Raw genomic sequence first — 22,052 nt, forward strand, 5'->3', positions numbered from 1 at the left:
GGACGCTGACTCCAAGACACTGTCGACAACAGAGTGGTGCGCTTTGTAGGACTGGGCATCTTCGTCCTGCAAAGCGAGCACCGAAAGGCGACCCGCCGCGCCGGACGGTTCCCGAGTGGGGTTCTCCTTTCCCAACGTGGTTCAGCCTCCTTACAACCACTGAGCTTGGACCCCACCCCTAGTGTCAGAACGGGCCCTAGGCCCCGCCCCTAGCTTTCTGAGCATGCGCAATCTGTAGCTCTGGGCGGGGCTTGCCCGAGTAGGAAGTGCTTTGAATCGCCTGAGACCCACCCCTGGCTGGGCCGGACTCAATGATTGCTTTGCGAACATGTCACTCTGGAGAAAAGTAGCCGCTGATTGGTCTAACGGCAGGCTCTTGGGGCGAGGCACCGCCCAACGGGCGGAGTAAAGGGGTGGGTTGTGGGGTGAGTCGCCGCACACGGGTGGTGGGCAGTGTGGGATCCTAGCCGAGGCTTCAGGAGGTGCGGCCGCAGTCCAGAGGTGGGCTGGGAGTGAAACTATGTAGTGTCTTAAGTAAGTGTCTCCTCCCGCCGGCCTCTTCGTATGCCTTCCTAATCTCGGGACGGCGGTGCCTCAGGGCCCGGAGGCCGGGCGGGGCTCGGGAGCGGAAGGGGGAGGGGCTCCCTCCCCGGAGCCGGCGCCCCGGGCTGGGGTGTGGGCCCCAAGTCCGGTCCCCTCGCTCGCTGGGCCTCCCGTCCACCCTCTCCGGGTCCCACACGCTGCTCACTGCGCTCATGGTGTCCTGGGGGAAAGGGGAGACGACGCGAAGAATGCGTCCTCTGACCCCCGCGTCTCCAGGACGGGCTGGCGGGTCCCGGAAGCTCGGATTTGGGGGGCAGGGGGCGGAGCGGCCGCTCCCGCGCTGTGTCCCACTCCGCGGGGGTCTGTGGGACGCGTGGCGAGGAGGCTGCGGGTGCGGGTCCGAGCCTCCCGCGGGGCGATTGTGGTCCCCGGGGAAGATGAAGGCGGAGGAGGGAATCCTCCCCGCTTGCTTTAGCTTGCCTGCCTTTCGTGGGGCGGGATCTCCCTGTTCTGCAGGTAAAGATTACTTCAGGAAAACTCTCAAGCACCAAGAAATGTTTGGGACTTTGGGTCTGTTGAGTTTCCGCCTTGCAAACGGACTGACCAGCTGTGCTCCCCACCCTCGAGTTTGCAGGGGACGTGGGCACATACCTGATGCTAGGGTTGGAGAGCAAGTGGGACATCTTCACTGAGAATGTAGGAATTCAGGGATCGGTGACAAGACGGGGGGGGGGTGGAGGGGGGGAGCCAACAGGGTGCACGTGAGCTGGGGTTTTCTAAATTGATTGTTTCCATAGAGAGGCCCTTATTTTGGTTAAACAGCTCACCCTCCCCACTGGCTCTACAGTGCAGCCACTGATAATGGCATTTTAAGATCCTCCACACCGGTTATGGTGTTGTGGCAGCCAATAGCGTCTGGAGCTTTGGGCCCCAGTACTCGCTTTCATGCACAGGTGACATGGTTACCATTTCAGCTGGCCATTTGTGGCCAGGAATTGGACACTTTGGAACTTAATCATTGTCTGGGGAGGAAGGTCTCAGCCATCTAGGGATTGCAGGGAACCTTGATGGGGGAAAAGTTGTTTCCAGGACTTTAGCGGTGGGAGAGAGAACCTACCTATCTCTCTTGAGGAGCTTTGGGGATTTCCCCCCCCACCCCTGCAGGATGCTGTGGCTGGGAAGGTGGACAGAGGCCAGCCTTTGGGAGGCCCGAGACACCATGCAGACATGGAGAGTTGAGCTGGTAGGAAACAGAGGGGAAGGCTTTGAAGAATCCCAGCCACTGCTGGAAAGAGTCTTTCCTTGTGTTTCAGGAGCACAGATGGGAGTGAGTCCCAGAAGGCAGAACCTATAGGCCTGGAAGGAGGAAGGAGAGGGGGAGGGGAAGGGAAAGAAGAAAAGGAGGGGGTGGTGGTTCTCACCTGTTCTGCAGGCAAGAAAGCAGCTGGGGCCCTGACATTGAGTAGACATATTTCCTAATGATACCTTGGGTGAGCACTCCCAGCCTGACTTGTCACCTGAAATAATCTTGCCAGACAGCATTACTGGGAGAGCAGACAGTAGTGCCCACATAGGACCTGGGGCCGAGGTCTTGACTGTGCCTCCACGTGCCTGTTGGGCTGTGTTGTCCTCATAACAGGTAGCTAGTGGATCTTTATTAGTGATGCGGGGTGTGCTGTTTAGTGTTTTGGTGACATCTGCGCTGTTCGGTTCTTCCTGTTTATTAGTTGCTGGCATCCATAACTTCATTCTGTCATGGAGGTGTGGAGGAATGTGGCCATGTGACATAGACACCAGACCTAGAAATGATTCAGTCCAGAAGAATTGGACTTGATTTGTTGGTTGGCTCCACATCTGAGGGACACTGAGAAGTGGCCCTTGGAGCTCCCGCAGTTTTGTCCAAGATCCTGGAAGAGAGATGGGTGCATAGTGGTTTCACCCCAGCTCTAGGAGCAGGGAGATCGGGTGGCACTCTTGGGAGGTGTCTTGCTTCCTCCCTGCCTGGTCTCACCTGCTTCCAGGCCTGAGACCTTTCCTCTCTCTTGGGTTTAGCCAGCTCTGAGCACTCTGTTTCTTTTGGGCTTTTTGCTTTTGTACCTGTCAGGCCACTGCCTGTGGCTGGCCCTTTACTTTCTCTGATATGGGAAAGTAACTCCCATTCCTGTGAGAGATGAGCGCTCCCTGGGAGACTGAACTTCCTCTCACTACCCCACGGTCATTTTGTTCAAGTAGATGAACAGAAATGGCCTGCCTACAGTGAGTTGGATGCAGGGCTGAGTGCTTTAATGTGGAGCTTAAGAAAAATCTGGACAGGATCTATAAATGTTACAGGCCAGCAGGACACAAGTGACTATGAAGCATACATTACATCACCAAGTTGCTTCCATTGGTATTAAAAATAGATGAATAGAATGGTTTTTTTCCTTCTGAATGTATTGTTCATCATAGGGAAAGTGTGCAGTCTTGGGGTCTTTGGGCAGGGTCCTAGAGTAGGTGGACGCAGTCATGATGGTGATATTTGGCAGGGAGTGCATCTCTGGGAGGCTCAGAGTTCTGTGCTGGATTCTGCTGAGCCAGGCTGCACACTGTCACCAGATGGTTCCCGACTACCCAGAATTACCCAGGCTAGCAGGACGGTTGAAGACCACAAAAACCACCAGTGTGCACACTGCCTCCTGAAACACCCCAACTAATTTGAGGCCTCACCCACTTGCCTATCTGTGGAGCAACCTCAGATAGTTCACGTTTAGGGGTGTTTTAGCATCTGACCTACTCTGGGCGTTCTGTAAATGATACAACCATCTTTTTAAAGGTGTTTTTATGAGAGAGTACCCTTTCCAGTTTTATAAAGAGAGTCAGTTTTCTTTGCATGCTACTTTAAAACAGAAAGCTAATTCTTACAAGTCAATTTGTCAGGGTATTAAGTTATTTGAAAGCATTACCCCTGTGTAAGAATTGCACTCTGGCATAGAGCACCAAAGTATACAATTGCAACACACTGTTAGTCCAGGATGGAGAATGAGAACAGTCACTCGTCACCAAGAGGACTGATGTCCAGGGCTGTAACAGGAAGCTCTGTGTGCACAGCGGAGCTGCTTGCTAGGAGTCTTGTGCATTTACATGCTTCATCTCTGTGACCCGAGTTATTTACATGTGGCATTCAGGGCCCTTCCCTTCCCTTGCCGTTCTCCCTTCTCTGACCCTCTGCACTTGGATTGTTCCCAGGCCTCAGATCTCTGGCCCCAGACTGGGGATGAACCCACCCAGAGCATGCTAGGCAAGTGCTGGATGACTGCACTACACCCCCAGCCATTCTTTGTTTGTTTGTTTTTTGGTGAGACTGGGGTTTGAACTCAGGGCTTTACACTTTCAAAGCAGATGCTCTGCTGATTGAGCCAGGCCTCCAGTAACCATAATTCTAGGAGGGGTGCATGTTCCTGGCAGCACTGCAATGCCAGGTCGATGTGTGGAGTGGATAGTACAGTCTCCCTGTTCCATAAATCCACTTCATGTGTCATCCCTGGATAGAGGACACATCAGATACAAAACTGATAAGGACGGATACTATACTTAGCCAAAAGGCTGAGAAGCTATCCCTAGCCGTTCTTGTGACTTCCCTGGACTCATCTCATTTAGTCAGTTCTTTTTTTTTTTTTTTTTACTTTTGGATTTTCTGTGCACTCATGGAACCTGTCCTTGCCTCTGGAACCTCTGTCCCCACCAAACATTCCCCTCTCATTCTACCCCCTCTTTGTCTTTCCTGCTGCTCCCTCTCTCTGATCCTTACCTCCTGGCTGGGTTGTTGCCTCCTCCGTCTTGGGAGTGGCAGTTTTGTTGCTCTGCCATCGTGGCATATCCTTTCACAGCTGGAGTCTCGCCATATTGACTATCCTGTTTCTCGTGTGGTTTTTGCCCAAAATATCTTTACTGTTGCACTCTGCAACAGTACAGAGCCAGCTGTGTCAGGAACCAAGAAGGGTGTTTTCTCGTGACTGTCCTGGCAAAATTGCATTTCACAGTTGTTCCGCGGGGGGACTCCTGAAAGGATTAATTATCTGGGCTCCAGTAGTCGCCACATTCACCCATTCAGATACCTGAGTTGCTGCAGACCTCTCCCCAGGACTGCGGAAGTCTCTTGTTTCTGGTAGACCCCAGGAAGGTCTATAGTCAAGACAGCTGTGGATGAACAAAGGGAGTTTGGTGTGGGGCCTGCATGGCAGCTGGCTGTCATGTGGAATTTTCCATCTGGGAAATAAAGTTTTGTGTTGTCCATCTGTGACTCATGAGGTGAGCCTTTCCTAGGCATACTTAGTTTCCATGTTGAGCGTAATGGTTAGAAGGATAAGTTTTAGAGTGAATTCTGACGTCCAGTCAGTTGGACCTGTTTCTTCATCTGTAGCCTGGAGCCAGTGGTACTCACCTGGAACCATTGTGGAACGTTAAGAAGTTACCCCCGTGCCTGGAACCAGTGTGCTCCGAATGGTGGCTGTTTTTACCATGACCTGTAAAGGATAGGATTCATAGTGTGAGATGTGTAGTCTGTTTATGCATACTGTCCCATTGCTTTTGTAAGGAGGCATTAGGGAACGATGTTACGCAGTCAGGAACTAATTTACTTTCTCATTCATATTTCATTCATCTGACTGTATCGGGGATAAACTTGCGTGGTGCTTTTTAATGTTGCTTGGTGTCGTGTCTCCCCTCTACCCCCATGCTGGGGATGAAACCCAGGGCTTCAAACATGCTGGGGGTCCTTCACCTCTTTTCAGTGGAGAGAGAAAAGGTCTCAGGCTCAAGCCCAGTGAGGTTTTAAATAGCATCATTTGATTTTGGAATTTTCAATTTTAAAATTGTCATCGTTTTTGTTTTGTTTTGTGATACTGCGGTTTGAACTCAGGGCCTACACCTTGAGCCACTCCTCCAGCCCTTGTTAGTGATGGGTTTTTTTCGAGATAGGGTCTCAGGAACAATTTGCCCTGGCTGGTTTTGAACTGTGATCTTCCTGATCTCTGCCTCCTGAGTAGCTAGGATTACAGATGTGAATTATAGGCGTCACCAGTGCCTGTCTAAATTGTCATCTCTTTATGGGAAGTGAGATTTTCTAATTAAACAGTAATAGCTGGGTGTGGTGGTTCATGTTTGTAATCCCACTTTCTGGAGGCCAAAAGCAGGAGGCAAGAGACCCTATCTCAAAACACCAAGGACTGGGAGTGGAGTGTAGCTCATTGGCCCTAGATCTGATTCCCAACACTGGAAAAAAAAATGTTTCTTTTCCTAAAAAGATGATTAAAGAAAAATGTCAAACACTGACAATAGAGCCACTGTGTAAGCCTGCAGGTTGTTCATTACTTAGAGGTGCCCAGCCAGCAGAGGTAAACTGGAGCTGGTAATTAACCAAGCCATGTGCCCTGGCACAGACCTGCATGCACTGGGAAGACAGAGTGTCTTTTCTTCATTCTCACAGATCCTGTGGGAGCCACAGATACTGTGGTATTGGAAACCAGAGTTTTGGACCCAAGGTCCAAACTGTGGGGATTCCACAGGTCAGGTCCAGCCACTTCCCCCTATACTCCAAATAAAAAGATACAGTGAAGGCAGAGAAAGCTTTATTACACAGCTCTGAACACGTAGGAAGAGTGAGCACTTAGCCCATTTTCAGCCGTCTTCAGGGTATAGACATTAGCTTTAGCGTTAAATAGACAAGGAATTAGGGCAGGGGTGAAAGATATGCATAAACAGTCCCATCACCATATGGCCCGGTTGAGCATTATCTCAGCCCTTGTTTTCGCAGGAGAAGCTGTTGTCTCTGTCATCACTTGAGAGGAGCAATCTTACTCCCAAGATGTGATTGCTCCTCCAGGGTGCACAGCCATAAGTAACTGTCCTGAAGGGCTTCCCTGCTCCTTGGGGAAGTTTCAGTTCGTTACCATAAAGATGTCAGTCATTCCTGTCCTTCCTTGCTTCCAAGGTGACTGCAGGAGAGAATGGCTCAGAGCCAAGGACAACAGGTAAAAAATGGAGACAGAGATACCAAGCTTTTCTCTTGTGATTGGTTAATTTGGGCCCAAGTAAGGAGTCAGTGCTTCTCAGCAAAAGCAGTATAAGTACGTCTTACAGTGTGTCTAATAGTGAAGGCAGAACGTAAGTGACTCTTGTGAAAATGCTGCAGGCAGGGGTTCAGGTCTCCATTGCACAGGCTGAGGCTTAGACAGGAGGAATGACATGGCTAGAACTGTCATCTCCTTTTCTCTGCCCATTGTGTAGAGTCCTCCCTCTGATAGTTTGGTGAACCACACTGATGTGTTTAGGGAGAGCAGACATGGGCCATGGAGGATCGGCTGTGGAACATTTTTACCACGTTCACAGTAGTTAGCAGCACTCAATCACCTGCAGACTGCAAGCTCCTTAAAACAGCTTGTTCCTAAAGTGAGCTAAACAGTGACCTGTTGTCGTCTTTTTGCTGTTCACAGACTGTCAGTCTTAAATCATGTCAGAGCAAACTATAGCTTCAGAAGTCACAGTTCCGATGGTGACACACCATACTGATTTTTTTTGTTTTTAAGACAAAATCTTGCTGTTGTAGCTCAGGCTGTCCTTGAACACATGATCCTCCTACCTCCACCTCCTGAGTGCTAGGATTACAGGCATGTACCACACACCTGGCTTATAGTGATTCTTATTTGATGTATAAAGTACAACTGCGATATAAGTCTACTTGGCTTTTGCCTTCAAAACATACCTGCAACAAACACTCACGTACAATGGCAGCAAAACCCACATAGGAGATACAAACAATTAGTGTAACAAATGCGTATCATCTTAATGGAGAACTTTAACTGAAGGGTACGAAGACCTCTGTGGAGAGGCATACCATGTTCATGGATGGTGGGATTCATTATTTTAAATGTGTTGACTTTCAAGCTCATGAATTTAGTGCAATTCCAGTAAAAAATGCCAACAGTATTTTTCGTGGAATCAATATGCTGATTCTAATTCATCCTAAAGAATGAGGAGTAACCAGACAGGTTTGGCGACTAAAGGAGGAGGCCTTCTCTGTGCAATATCACGGTGGCTTAGGAAGCTGGAGTTATGTGGTCTAGCTCTGCTGTGTCTAGTACTATGGCCACACCTGAAATATGGCCAGAATGAGCTGTACAAGTTAAATGTGCACCAGATCTTGAAGACTTAGGAGTAAAAATGAACGTCAAATATGTTATTAAGAATTTAAAAATGATTACATGTTGAAAATATATTTGGATAAAGATATATAAAATATATTATTAAAATAAGTGTCAACCTTTTCTTTTTTTTAAATGTAGTTTCTAGAAAATTTAAGACTAAGGCTGCTCAGCCTTAGTGGCCCATGCCTGTAATCCTAGCACTCAGGAGGCTGAGGCAGAAGGATCACAAATTCAAGGCCAGCCTATCCTACATAGTGAGTTCCAGGTTAGCCTGGGTTACAGGGTAAGACACTGTCTCAAAATCAACCAAAAAAAGACCCAAAATAAAATTAAATATGTACATATATGAACTGTATATGCAGTTCTGTTTCTCACATACTTTCATTGGCTGGCACTGGTCCAGACCATTGAAACAGAGTAGAGCCCACAAATTAGGCCAAACATACCTAGGAACTTGGAATGTGACAAAGGTAGCATTGCCACCCACTGTGAGAGGGAGAGGATATTCCAAAAATGGTGGGACAATCGGCTTACCATAGGGAAAAATAAGATTAAGTGTCCAATTTATAGCATATGCAGAAATAAAATCCAGGTGGATCGAAGACTGAAATATAAAAAAGCCCTTAAGATTCTTATAAGTTATAGGATTTTGGAGTTGGAGAGAGGGTTCAGATGGCCTTTGCTACTTAACAAACCAACCCAAAATTCAGTGGCTTCAAATTGCTCCAATTTGATTATTCCCCGCTGCTGTGCAGGTTGGCTGGATGATTCTGATCTCACCTGGCTCACTCACTGTGTGGCTTCATTTTGCTGGAGGGGTAGGTGTGCTCACCAGGCCACTAGGGCGCCTCTCTTCCTGTGTGAGAGACCTTTCAGGGCATGGGCTTATTCCCAGCATGTTGTTATTTGGGTACCAAGAGAATAAGAGAGGAAGTGAAAGGCCTCTTGAGGCTGACACCCAGCAGTCGCGCAGTGTCAGTTCTGTCTGTGTGCTGAAGCAGGCCACAGGGCCGGCTCAGAGTCCAAAGGCAGGGGAGGGCTCTGCCTTCTGATGGGAGCATGGTGTAGTCACTATCCACAGTGCAGGCCCCAGAGTAGGCGCAGATCTCCCAGGGTCTCTGAAGTCAGGACTGACAAATCTAACTGCATTAAAAACAAAAGCCCAGGTCTTCTGTTTGGAAAAGTGAAAAGACAAGTCACAGACTAGGAGAAGATATTTGTAACATGTTTTAGCATCTAGATGTATAAAGAATTGTAAACCACAGAAGAGGAACAGGAGAGTAGGCAAAAGACATAAGACAATTTACAGAATATAAAGAATTGATATCCAGAATCATTGAATTTTCATTTGTCTGGCTTCACTGGAATGAAACAGTGAGATGTTGCTTTATACTCACAGGCTGTCTTAGTCCATTCAAAATGCCATACATTGGCTGGTTCATGAACAGCAGAAAATTATCTCCCTCAGTTCTGGGGGGTAGGAAGTCCAAGATCAAGGCAAGCAGGCAGATTGAGTGTTCAGTGAGCACCATGGTGTACACATGGCCATCTTTGAATATAAGGAGCCGAGGCGTTCTGTAGGGTTCTTACAAAGATGCCAATCCCATGCGTGAGGACTCTGCTGCCCTAACATAACTCCCACCAACACAGTTCCACTTCTGTTATCACCACCCAGGGGGCTAGAATTCCAGCCTCATGTGAGTTTTGAGGGGTACAAACCTTTGGACTACAGCAGACTGACAGAAGATAATCTGATGGCAGAAGAAGGCGGAGCAAATCTCTCTTTTTTTTTTTTTTTTTTGCAGTACTGGGGTTTGAACTCAGGGACTACACCTCGAGCCACTCCTCCAGCCCTTTTTTTGTAATGGGTTTTTTCAAGATAGTCTCATGAGCTATTTCCCTGGGCTGGCTTTGAACCATGATCCTCCTGATCTCTGCCTCCTGAGTAGGTAGGATTACAGGTGTGAGCCACTGGCGCCCAGCTAAGGCGGAACAATTTAAATACAGGATGCTAGAGGGACTGGCAGTGTGACCCAGTGATAAGGTACATGCTTACCATGCCTGAGGCCCTGGGTTCCAGCCCCGATGTGCACGCACATGCACACACACACACAGAGTATAGATAGTAGATAAATTGTGGCATGTTTACTTACAAGAATGCAGCAGAGAATAGTGGATGATTACAAAGAGTACTTTTTTGAATGGTAATAGTATGACACTTTTTATGTAAAACTCGAAGCCTGAGAAACCAGATTTTTCATTTTTCATTGTTTTTGAGTTGTAAGTATTAAATGCATAGGAACACAGGCAAGAAAGATAGACATCAACTGTAGGATGATAGATGCCTATCACTGCCTCCCTGAGATGGGGAACCCAGTCTATGCTAAGATGCTTTATTTCTTATCAGCCCAGGCAAATGTGGTAAACTGTTAAGACTGGATAATTCTGGGTTGTAGATTTTCACCACTTAGCACTTTTGTGTGGGCCTAAAATTTTTCCTTAAAAGTACATGAGTAGTTGGGTGTGGTGGCACATGCCTGTAGTCCCAGCTACTTGGGAGGCTGAGGCAGGATGAACCCCTTGAACCCAGGAGTTGGAGACCAGACTGGGCAACATAGGGAGATCCTGTCTCAAAAAGGATGGAGAGAAGAAAGGAATAAATGAAACTGTAATGGAGGGGGTGAACTGGTTCAAGGTACACTCTATGCATGTGTTACCACAATGAAACCCCTTGGATTATTACTGTATACTAATCCAAAAGATAAAACCATTTAAAAAGAACAGAATGTTATAATTAATCTTGGCTATGTAGGACATCTAAAAATTGCCATTTACACTTTGCCATACGTTAGAATTTAGGATTTTTTTAACACGATTCACATATTTAACCAGTAGCCAGATTGCCTGGGAATGGTGGATTATAGCTGTTTGGACCACATAGTACGTGTCAAGGGTACTTTCTAGACCTGGAAAGAGGAAGGCCAGTGTGTCATTCACTGCTTTTCCTCTCTTGTCCCAGGAAAGCCGGTGACCCCTGTGAAGTCCATATGGCTCTGTATGATGAAGATCTCCTGAAAAACCCTTTCTACCTGGCTCTTCAGAAGGGGCGCCCCGACTTGTGCAGCAAGGTGGCCCAGATCCACGGCACTGTAAGTGCACCAATCCTGAGGGCTGTCCTCAGGCCAGGGTGGGAAAGCCAGTTACAGATCTGTTACAGGTCTGTTTTATACTTCCCTGCCCATGTGTGGTGTGTGAACAAGCAGCCACCCTGAGCTGCTCCCTCCAGGAAGCCTTCTGGGACTGCAGCCTGGGTTGTGTCCCCGCCTGTGAGAATCACACCCTTTCTTGGAGCACTCCAGATGGCACTGCATTCTCCTAGTGCTCATTCTGTCTCTCTCTCTTTCTCTCTTCTACTTCCGTGTTGAGCATGAGCACTGTGGAGGGCAGAGACCTTGGTCCTCCTCAGGTTCTCAGGAGTCCTCACCTGTGAGGTGTGCGCTCACTCCCGTCAGAGCAGGGAACTGTGAGCTCCTGCCTAGCTTTGAAAGGCATTTCCCAAGGGAAGAACTGTTAATACAGGCACAACCTCAGAGGCCTACAGGGCCCGGGTGCCAGTGGCTCATGCCTGTAATGCTAGCTACCCAGGTTTTTATGATTAGTTTTGTGATCCATATGTTTTCACCAGAACCTTTTTACGTTGGATTTTGGAAGTCATAGAGTTCACTGTTAAAAATTAGAGAATATGCCTTTTGCTACTGTATGCAGGGTGCTGTGTTTTATAGTGCTGTGGAGTCAGCAAGAAACAGAGTGGCCCACTTCTTTACCCTCCAGAAGCTTAAGAGGTGGTCACTCCCTGGGCAAACATGTATATTCTGACCCCAGCACTGGTAAATGACACCTAGAAGGTGTTTCCTTCCTTCCCATCTTTGCTGTTGCTCTCCTTTCCTCCCTCCCTCCCTCCATCCATCCATCCCTCCATCCATCCCTTCCTCCCTCCATACCTCCCTCCATCCATTTCTCCCTCCCTCCATCCCTCCCTCCTCCCTCCGTCCATCTATCCATCTCTCCCTCCCTCCATCCCTCCTTCCTTTCCTCCCTCCATCCATCCATTCATCTCTCCCTCCCTCCCTTCCTCTTCCTTCTCTTGCACTGGAATTTGAATTCAAGGCCTTGTGCTTGCTAGGCAGGCACTCTACCACTTGGGCCACGCCATCAGCCCTGCTCCATCTTACTTTTAAAATGCTGTGCAGATGAGAACACATTATAGCGTATAACTTATGTATGGCACTTGTGGTTTCTCAGCAGCTTTCTGGGAGTTGCGTGTCCTGCCCACCATGGTGTTGCTGGCACTTGGCAGTTTCTGTCACCCACCGGGGGCTTTTTCAGCTGCAGGCAGTGGAACCCCACTTGAGTTTATTGTGCTGGGGTTGTTGGGGGAGGATTTTTGAGACAGGGTCTCACTGTGTATCTCAGGCTGTCCTCAAACTCTTCATCCTCCTTCCTCTACCTCCCTAGCGTTGGGATTATAGGCAAAAAGGCTGTTATTTAAAAAAATTGTACACGAAGGGGCTAAAATGAAGTTTTATTGGTAAGCTTCAGGGAATACACAGAAAACAGTGGCACAGGAGACCCAGAAGTCGGCCCTCCACCAAAACTCTCATTAAGCTTGGAAAAACTGACCAGAATCACATCAGGTTCTGGAACTCTAAATGTGATTGTACACTTTCAGAAACCAAAACTGGCTGGGCATTGAGGCTCATGCCTGTAATCCTAGCTGCTCAGGAGGCAGAGATCAGGAAGATCACAGTTTGAAGCCAGCCTGGGCAAATAGTTCCCAAGACCCTATCTCGAAAAAACCCATCACAAAAAAGGGCTGACGGAGTGGCTCAAGGTGTAGGCCCTGAGTTCAAACCCCAGTTCACAAAAAAATGTTTTAACAAATGCATTCCTAAAAATATTTCCAGGTGAAACCACATGTCTACCATATAATTTTGTGGGATTTGTTTCAAAATAACCCAGAGGTAAGAATGGAGAGAGATGAAACTCAGCTGACCACTAAATTCTTAATCGCTGAAGTTAGGGGACGGGCGTGGGGGCTTACAATATTGTTCTTTCTAGTTTGATATATTTGAGAGGAAACACAGTCATTTGAAATTTTAATAAAAATTAAAATAAAAGTAAAGGGAGGTGCTAATGTGTCAGCTTAGAAGTGAGAAACGATGTCCATGCAGGCTCCACGGTGGCCTCACGGCTCACACTGAACACAAAGAGAAGAACCTGGAGACAGGAGAGTGGACCCCAGTAAAGGGGCAGGAGAGGACACTTAGTGCTTGACCTCTAACAGACAGTCACACTCCAGCTGCATAGATGAAGGACCCACACCATCCTATAGGGAAGGGCTATGCTGAAGGGCCTTCGCCTGGCCTCTGCAGGACCAAGATGCTCAGAGAACTCCATGTCAGTCGCCATCATCCCACTTGCTTATCGATACACATCCTCTGCCAGAAAACTGGAGGGGGGCCCTCAAACAGGAGTGCCCCTGCTCACACAGCCCATGTGGGTTAGGCGCCTCCTGCATGTCAGCAGCGTGCTTTGCAGTGGGGATACCAAGTTGGAAGGGGCTGAGGGTAGTTCATTACCTGCCTGCCTCTGGCAGGAATCGAGTCTTTCCCTGGAGGGCCATGTAACGCTGAGGCGAACCTAGCCAGGCCTGGCTGCTAGTGGTCTGTGTTCCTGTCCCTGCAACCCTCAGCTCTCTGAGGACCTCCAGGACTGAGTGCTAAGAGCTGGCTGAGATAGAAAAAGGACCACCTCTGGTTACCCTGGGAGCAGTGTCCCTAAGAGGCTGGTTGTGTGCCAGGTCCTGGGCTGCGTGTGTCATGTGGTCAGGCTCCCAGCATGCCCCTACTTTACGTATGCAGGAACCAAGGGACAAGGACCGACCCTGTGTCACCTGGGAATCGGTGTCTGCAGGGCTTCTGAGCCTTGACCATCTTTCTTTGTATCCTTTAGCCAGAGGGAGCCCTCCTCAGACATGAGGCCCTGAGCCAAGTCGAGACCCTCACATGGTGGCTAGGGCAGGAGCTCCTCCGTGACTGCATTGTGCTGATGAGCACATTAGTGTGCTGCTTTCTGGCCAGCGTGGTGGCCACTGACTGACCAAAATTCAGTTTGTGTATTTTAGGTTGACACTGCCCCAAAGTGAGAGTGTGGCACCCTGGGACACATGGTGGAGGTGGTCGTCTGTGCCTTACACTGTCCCTCCAGGGTCTTTGTTGGGTCCTAATGGACCATGATCACAACTGGGCTTCAAAACAAAAGCATAGAAAAAAGATCAGAAGAAGTCACCTTGAGTGTGACATGTGCAGCTCCATGTTGGGGGTGTGGTGTCACACATGACTTTCCCTTTGTTTTCCTCCTTTTTTTTTTGGTGTTACTGGGGTTTGAACTCAGGGCTTCACACTTGTTTGGCAGGTGCTCTGCCACTTGAGCCATGCCCCCAGACTAATCCCTTTCCCTTCCTGTGTTCCCAAACTCTCCTCTCATTACCTGCACTGCTTCCTGAGCCTATCGGATCTGGGAGTGGGGCTGGTGGGCGTAGCAGGGTGTCTGAGGTTATCTGTGGGGCACCTCCAGTAAATGTGGCATGAGCCCACTAGTGCCTGAGTCCACATATGGAAAAGGACGGTGCTATCTTCGTCCTCCCTCCACCTTGGTAGAGACTGTCTGTGTCTGTCACCACCATAACCAGTGAACCCAGCTGGCAGTAGCCACAGCTGCTTGGGCCAGCGGGGCCAGTGTCTCTGCCAGCCTGGTTGATCCCAGTTGCACCCTTTGGAGACCCCTCTCTCCAGTGCTTACCCTCCTGTCTTTTCCAGGTCTTGGTGCCTTGCAAAGGAAGTCTGTCCAGCAGCGTTCAGGCCACTTGTCAGTTCGAATCGTACATTCTGATTCCAGTGGAAGGCCATTTTCAGACCTTTGATGGCAAGGTAGTATTTCTTGACTATCTCCTGCGTGTCTGGGGCAGGGAGGAGAGAGGCGAGAGAATCCCCTTTCCCATTATTTCCCGTGTGCTGTGCCAACTGTTGGCTTTGACACACACACAGCCCCTTGGGGCAGCTCGGGGGCCCTTCCAAAGGTGTGGAGCCTTGGAGGAAGGAGGCTATGATAGTGAGGGGGACCACGCTGCTGTCTTGGAGGATGGGGGGCTGGCGCTGGCCTCAGCTGAGGAGGTTCTGCCTGTGTGTGTGAGGGGGAGTCCCTGGAACCCTTCTCAGTGAGGTCCCTGTTAGACTGAGCTGCTTCTTCCCAGGGCCCTTGAAAATCTCTTGTTTCTTGCCCACAGATTGGACATCATGGATGAATACTTTATTTTTAAAAAACTTCTTGCTGGGCACAGTGGCACATGCCTATAATCTCAGTACTAGGAAGGCTGAGCAGGAGGATCACAAGGTCGAGGCCTTCCTGGGCTACATAGTGAGATATTGTCTCAAAACAAAAACAAAACCAAAAAGAAAAACTTGTTTTGAAATAATTTCAAACAACAGAAAGCTGAATGGATAAAATGTGAAGAACCCTGGAGCCCTCTTCCCCAGACTGGTTACTGTTAACACTTGCACAGTTTGTTTTAAGATAGTCTAACACCCACGATGATGACTTGAGCCTTTCTAGAGTAGGGTGCACTGTGCCCTGTACCCCAAGACAGCTCAGGGTGTAGTTCCGAGGAGCTCTGATTGTCTGACCACTGCAGTGGTTACCACACTAGAGGCCTTGACAAACCATTCTTATGCACACCGCACTAGTTACCATACCCCTGCAGAGCCAAAAAACCCCACAAAGACTCAGGATGAATCAAACATCTGGTTGCTGGTCTTCGTTTCCTTTCCTTTGGAACGGGGGCCTCAGCACTTCCTGGTCTTTCACGACCCTGACATTTCTGTGTTGTTTTGCAGACTGTCCCTCAGTCTGGGTTTTCCCGACCTTTCCTCGTGACTAGGTTACAGTGGGGTGTTGGGTAGGAATGGCGTGGCAGAGGTGTCTTATCTTTCTCTGCATATCCTGTCAGGAGGCACATGATGTCGCTTTGTCTCCTTGGTGGTAATTTGGGGTGTGCGTGGCTTTTTTTTTTTTTTTTCTGCTGAAGTTTGAACTCAGCCTTGGGCTTGGTAGGCAGGTGCTCTACCACTTGAGCCACGCCTTTAGCTGCATTTTTAAGAATGGGGTCAGGTGGTGTTTCAGAGGGGCAGGGCTGGCTCCACTCCTCGGCCTACACATGCTCGGTGGGCCAGGCCTCTGGGTGGAGGCCTGGCCTCAGGACAGGGCAGCTGGGGCTTGTGGGTATTGCAATAGGGAGAGGGCGGTCAGGTTGCCAGCTGATCTGCTCCGTTGGTCAGCACCTTGGAGCTCATGAGGCCTGATGCCGTTTTCCTGTCACTTGCTTATGCTCAGCAAACTCACACTGGGGTAAGCGGCAGGATCTGGACCAGTGCCGTTTCAGGGGTTCTGGCTGCCACTGGCTCTTGGTACAGCGATGGCTTTTTTGTTTCAGGATGTCTTTATACAGGGAAACAGGATTAAATTAGGGGCAGGTTTTGCCTATCTTCTCTCCGTGCCCATCCTCTTTGAAGAGACTTTCTACAATGAAAAAGAAGAAAGTTTCAGTGTCCTGTGCATAGCACATCCTTTGGAGAAGAGAGAGAGTGCAGGTATTCTGGGAGAAGTTTGCATCTGGATCTATTTCTGGTATAGTTGTTACAAAGTTAAACATGGCAGAACATTTTGAAGATGCTGCAGGAACCTGTGTAACTGTGGCAGTCCCTAGAACCTACTCAGAGTCATGTCTTGCCTAGGAAGTGGATTGGACTACTGTGTGTGGTTGAACATACAGTGCCAGGGGTGCCATCCATGTCTACCTCACCAGGCCTGAGTAGTGCACAGCTGGCCCTGGCTTTGTCTTTGGTCTGGGCTTTAAGTCTTGCTGTTATAGTGTTATTACCTACTCAGCCCCACTGGAGGCCCCTAAGTCCTCATTATTTTTAAAGAAATAATTTTTTTGCTGCCCCAGACATTGAGATACCAGTTGATGTGCCAAATGACCCCTGAAGCTCTTCTTGTCAGGAATCAGATCTTCTTCACCTCAGCCCCACAGGTTATGCTGTAGTCCCAGGCACTAGGGATTTTGTCCCAGGAAAGACCTGTAGAGGACCCTGGTTCTCTGGACCCCAGGCCGTCCTACAGCTGGGCAGGATGTTGAAATAAGGATCTCCCTTCTTTCCCCCCAGTCCCTGCCGTTCTCCCTCAGAAGGTGAGATCCTAGACTCTGTGGGGACAGGACAAAGGGTGTGGCACTTCCCCCACCAAGAAACAGTGATGGCTGCATCCAGCCTGATCCTCTGTCTCTGTTTCAGAAGAGCCTTTGGCATCCTCTGATCCCTGTTCCCTGAAAACCATAGAGGATGTGAGAGAGTTCCTGGGAAGACACTCTGAGCGATTTGACAGGATCATCGCCTCTTTCCACCGAACGTTCCGAGACTGTGAAAGAAAGAGCCTCCGTCAGCACATAGTCAGTCTCTGTGTCCTCCTTACTCTACCTGGCCTGCCCTGTCTTAGTTGCTGCAGGACCCCGATTCCCCTCAGTTTACCCTGCAGCTTTCCTGGATGCTTCCTCTGCTGCTGGAAGTTTTGTTTACTTGTTTCCAAGTATAAAAGCAGTATAAATCACTCTCAAAACTTGAAAATCTCAGCTGGGCACTGGTGGCTCACACCTGTAGTCCTAGCTACTCAGGAGACAGAGGTCAGGAGGATTGTGGTTCGAAGCCAGCCTGGGCAAATAGTTTGTGAGACCCTATCTTGAAAATACTTAGTACACAAAAGGGCTGGTGGAGTGGCTCAAGTGGTAGAGCACCTGCCTAGCAAGTGTGAGGTTTGAACTGGAGTTCAAACCCCAGTATTGCTAAAAAAAATTTCCTAGAAGTCTAACAGTGAGTACTGTTACTGTCTATGTTAACCCTAATGGAAATTTTTCCTACTGTTCGTACATATACAGTTTAAAAATACTGGAAATCAACAGTGCTTGCATTACTACTTAAAACTTGTGATTCAGGAAGTACGATTGTCAGGATGTCCCTTGCTTCAGGACATGCCTCGAGGCCTGTAGTTGTAATGGGCGCTCTCTGCTTTGTGTCACACAGGACTCAGTGAATGCACTATATACCAAATGCCTCCAGCAGCTTCTGAGGGACTCCCACCTGGTAGGTGTCAGGACTTTCAGGGGAAAGCACTACAGCCTGCACCGGGCAGATCAGGGCTGAGCTCTCTTGTTGTTCTTCTCTTACCTTCTAGAAGGTGCTGGCGAAGCAGGAGGCCCAGATGAACCTGATGAAGCAGGCTGTAGAGGTAAGGCGGGGTGGCGGCCAGGGTCACTCCCTATAGCTAACACACCCTGAGCCGGGCCTTTCGCTTTCGCAGATGTATGTCCATCACGAAATGTACGACCTCATCTTTAAGTACGTGGGGACTGTGGAGGCCAGCGAGGTAGGCGAGGAGCTGTCCTTTGGGTGGAAGCCTTGCCCCGTGCTTTTTAAGAAATGTGGAGCTCTGTTAAACTCTGTTGTTAGGATGCTGCCTTCAACAAGATCACAAGAAGCCTTCAAGACCTTCAGCAGAAGGACATTGGTGTGAAGCCTGAGTTCAGGTGAGGCTCGTGCTGCTGCAGCTGGTCAGTGTGCTCGGGGCTGGCCGGGACCCTCTCCTAGAAACAGGAGGGCCTCCAGTGGCCATGGCCGCAGCTGAGTTACAGAGTGCTGACCTTGACCTGTGACTGTTGGAGGAATGAAGGGGGATGGGTTTTATAGACCTGGTCTCCAGGTAGACACAAATTTGTCCAGTGTGCTCTGTGTGCAGGACTTCTTACCTGCCCAGCGGAGGGAACCCCGCCATGGAGGCACCCACTTCTGAGTTAGTTTGGGTTTTGCTGGATGCTGTATCTGAAGAGCTGGTGTCTAAGCTCCTCCCTGCCTGTGGGCGCGTCCCCTCGGGGCTGAGGCTTTTTATTTGCATCTTCAGATTTCTGGTGCAGCTGTTACCTGGCATCTAGATGGGACTTGGAGCATCTGTTATTTTCAGTCTCTGTTTGTGCTTGTGGTTACTTGGGTTGCAAGGGGTTTTTACCTGATGCTTGTTATTAGGACCATGAAGAAGGGCCCTGCCTGCCACGGGGCTGGGGGGTGTCTGAAGTTGTCACTTTCCAAATCTTGTACAGCTTCAACATCCCTCGAGCAAAGAGAGAGCTGGCGCAGCTGAACAGGTGCACCTCCCCCCAGCAGAAGCTGGTATGCCTGCGGAGGGTGGTGCAGCTCATCATGCAGACCCCCAGCCAGAGAGGTGCGTGCCTGGGATGAGGGTGGCTGGGGGAAGTTGGGGGCAAGCACCACACCCAGACCAGGTCTGCAGTCTGGCCCTATAGATGCCTGCTCTGACCTGAGTCAGCATGATTTGGATGAGAAAAGAGTGATGGATGAGAAAAGAGAAGCAGTGGCTTTGGAAACCAGCCTGAGGCTGGTGGAGAGGCTTAAGTGGTAGAGTGCTTGCCTAGCAAGCATGAGGTCCTGAGTTTAAACCACAGTACCACGAAAAAAAAAAAAAGAAAACCAGCTTGGCTGGTGGGGTTCAGCTGTCTGTTAGGCTGTTCCCCCTAATTCTGCATATTTTTGAAATTTTCCAGTATAAAAAGTAGAGCAGGGGTGGAGGGGTGTGTGCTCAGTGGTAGAGTACACTCCTAGTGTGCACCAGGCCCTGGGTTTGATCCCCAGCACTGCCAAAATAAAAAAAGACGAAGCTAAGAAAAAACTGAGGTGTGAGATCTATGTGTTCCCAGGTAATGATCTCCACAGTATACTGAGTGAAATAAATGGTGGTGCACAGCAGTCCTCATCCTAATCCAGCAGTGTCATGCGGGGCACGGCTCTGTGTCTGAGCTGGAGAGCTCACGGGCTGTCTGCACAGATGCACAGGAAGGCGCAGGGAATGGAGACTGGGTGGCAGGGGTGGAGGGACAGTCACAGCACGCTCTTTTGTGCTGTTTGCACTTTTGGTTATTTGCTTACTTATTTTTTATGGCAGTGCTGGGGATGGAATGTGAGGCCTTACTCACTCTGGGCAAGTGCCCTACCACTAAGCTGTACCTTTAGCCACTGTACTGGGTAACCTTTAAAATGTCTGAGTGGTTTGCTCACAATTCCAAAATGCAGCCAATAAGGCGAAGCTACATTTGGCATTATACTCCACGTGTATAAAACGGAAGCGACCTCAGGAAGGGAGAGGCTTCTGGTTGTGGCTCTGGGCACATCTTCCTGTTACGTGTCAGTGTTGAAGTGTTGGCAGGCCAGGGTCGAGGGTCCTTGCCTTCACAGGCCAGAGAACTGGCTCGTGAGGCAGCTGAGTGATAAGCCAAAGCCAGTATATAAAGTAGGATTTATTAGAGAGAAAGGAAAGGCTACAGCTGGAGCAGTGCAGCAGAGCCTCGAAGCCGGGAACTCCCTGCTTAGGTGAAGGCCGAGGCTTTTATGGACGTTTTAACTCTGGGTTAGGGTATGGGTTAGGTGGGTTTTTTCTATTGGCCATATATTTGCACGTGGGCTCTCTTAGATGAGCTGGTCTGTTTGCCCCTTATTGAGGGGGGAAACAACCTTGAGAGCATTTTGTTTATCAGCCCCACGGCAGATTTATGAGACCCTGTGTCCCCTCCTCTGGGTACAGGAATGCAGATTTACAACTCCCTCTCAGGGTGCAGGGCTGATGGTTCTCTCCATAGGGGATGGGCTACTCACTCGTCTGCCTTAGGTCTCCATACCCAACATTCCTTTCAGGTCCACTGTCTCTGCCTCCCTGGGCTCTTTAACCATCCGTGAGTATGGGAAGGCCTGGCCAACTTGGAGTCACATTTTGGTGGGCATATGTTCTGAAAATGCTATGCATTTTTTTTTTTTTTTGCACTGTGGTTTTTGAACTCAGGGCCTGTGTTTGCTAGGGTGATGCTCTACCACTTGAGCCATTCCCCGAGCCCTTTTTGCATAGGTTGTTTTAGATAAGATCTCTCTTTATGCCTGGGCTATGATCCTCCTGTATGTGCTTCCCTGTGTAGCTGGGATGACAGGCACGAGCTACCATGCCCAGCCAAGGGTTGAGGTGGGACCTCCCAAACGTTTTGTTCAGGCTGGCCTCAAAACTTGATCCTTCTGATCTCTGCCTCCCAAGTAGCTGGGATTACAGGCATGAGCTATTACTCCCAGAATGCTGTGTATTTTTATCCTATTGAATCTGACATCTGTTGAAGACAACGTAAAGGGAATTATGCCAACCCTGATGTATAATCTCACTGCAGTGCTGTGTGGCGGGAGTTCATACACTGTCCTTCCCTTTGAGGCTCATGAGGCTTTGAAATTGTTTTCCCCTTGCAGTGAGCTTGGAGACCATGTGTGCTGATGATCTTCTATCAGTTTTGTTATATCTGCTTGTGAAGACAGACATCCCCAACTGGTAACTCTTCATTAAAATGCTTTTAAAAATGACAGCACTGTGCATTGTGTATTTCTAGTGTAACTCCAGGAAAAGCCACCTTAATGACACCCCTCTTTTGAGTCAGCTCCTAGGCCTCTCATCCCTCCCACTTACAGAGGGGAAATTGAGGCCCAGAGAGCTTGCTGCTTCTTCTTCCCAGAGGAAGCCAGAGCTCACTCCACAGTCACCAGCTTTGTAAACACTGGCTTGTTTCAGGGAAGGAACAGCTAGTTTTACTTGTCGTCTTGACTGCCCCTTCCTCAGTGGGATTGGAATGGTGGGGACTGTGTTCCACCTCCCTCCCTGAGCTGTCAGACCTGCCAGGGGTCATTGATCAGCCACCTGAGTGAATAGCATTGTTTCTTCACAAGTGTTTCCTGGGTATCCAATGGTAAAACTGTTTTTCTTCTTTTTGTTAGGATGGCAAATTTGAGTTACATCAAAAACTTCAGATTCAGCAGCTCCGCAAAAGATGAGTTGGGGTACTGCCTGACCTCGATGGAGGCTGCAATCGAGTATATTCGGCAAGGGAGCCTCTCTGTGAAGCCACTGGTAAGAGCTCCATCCCGCACTGCCCCTGCTTTGTGGGTGTCATGGCTCCTGTGCTGAGGTCCCGGGGCTAGATGTGGGAGCAGAGTTCTTCTGTGGTCCCCCAAGGAGGAGGCCTTGGCTGTCTGAGAGCGCTGAGGCTTGCAAGCCACCCGGGAGGCTGCGTTAAGCCCCTAATTGGTTGTGAATGCTGACGGTTGTCATTGTAATTGACATTGTTAA

The 22,052-nt window shown here is 49.2% G+C and overlaps 1 protein-coding gene and 1 pseudogene across 5 annotated transcripts in view; one reads left to right on the forward strand and one right to left on the reverse strand.

Annotated features, from left to right (window-relative positions):
• Positions 1 to 57: 57 nt before the first annotated feature.
• The window catches only part of Ankrd27 (ankyrin repeat domain 27), a 48,679-nt gene continuing 26,684 nt past the window's right edge, over positions 58 to 22,052 (forward strand). For 3 of the 5 annotated variants that reach the window (XM_020182055.2, XM_074057443.1, XM_074057444.1), the window contains exons 1-12: positions 58 to 534; positions 10,744 to 10,873; positions 14,603 to 14,713; positions 16,273 to 16,429; positions 17,132 to 17,286; positions 17,915 to 17,974; positions 18,066 to 18,119; positions 18,192 to 18,257; positions 18,341 to 18,417; positions 18,985 to 19,106; positions 21,182 to 21,260; positions 21,701 to 21,833. In XM_020182055.2, coding sequence (XP_020037644.2) covers positions 10,772 to 10,873; positions 14,603 to 14,713; positions 16,273 to 16,429; positions 17,132 to 17,286; positions 17,915 to 17,974; positions 18,066 to 18,119; positions 18,192 to 18,257; positions 18,341 to 18,417; positions 18,985 to 19,106; positions 21,182 to 21,260; positions 21,701 to 21,833 — 1,116 coding nt within the window. In that variant the 5' untranslated portion in view covers positions 58 to 534; positions 10,744 to 10,771. Of the gene's footprint in view, positions 535 to 10,743; positions 10,874 to 14,602; positions 14,714 to 16,272; positions 16,430 to 16,864; positions 17,029 to 17,131; positions 17,287 to 17,914; positions 17,975 to 18,065; positions 18,120 to 18,191; positions 18,258 to 18,340; positions 18,418 to 18,984; positions 19,107 to 21,181; positions 21,261 to 21,700; positions 21,834 to 22,052 lie in introns of those variants that run through there. The other 2 variants (XM_020182056.2, XM_074057442.1) reach the window with 2 other exon arrangements.
• Positions 3,966 to 4,137, reverse strand: LOC141418246 (U2 spliceosomal RNA; annotated as a pseudogene).

Source organism: Castor canadensis, chromosome 16 (genome assembly GCF_047511655.1).
Source record: "Castor canadensis chromosome 16, mCasCan1.hap1v2, whole genome shotgun sequence".
NCBI lineage: Eukaryota > Metazoa > Chordata > Mammalia > Rodentia > Castoridae > Castor > Castor canadensis.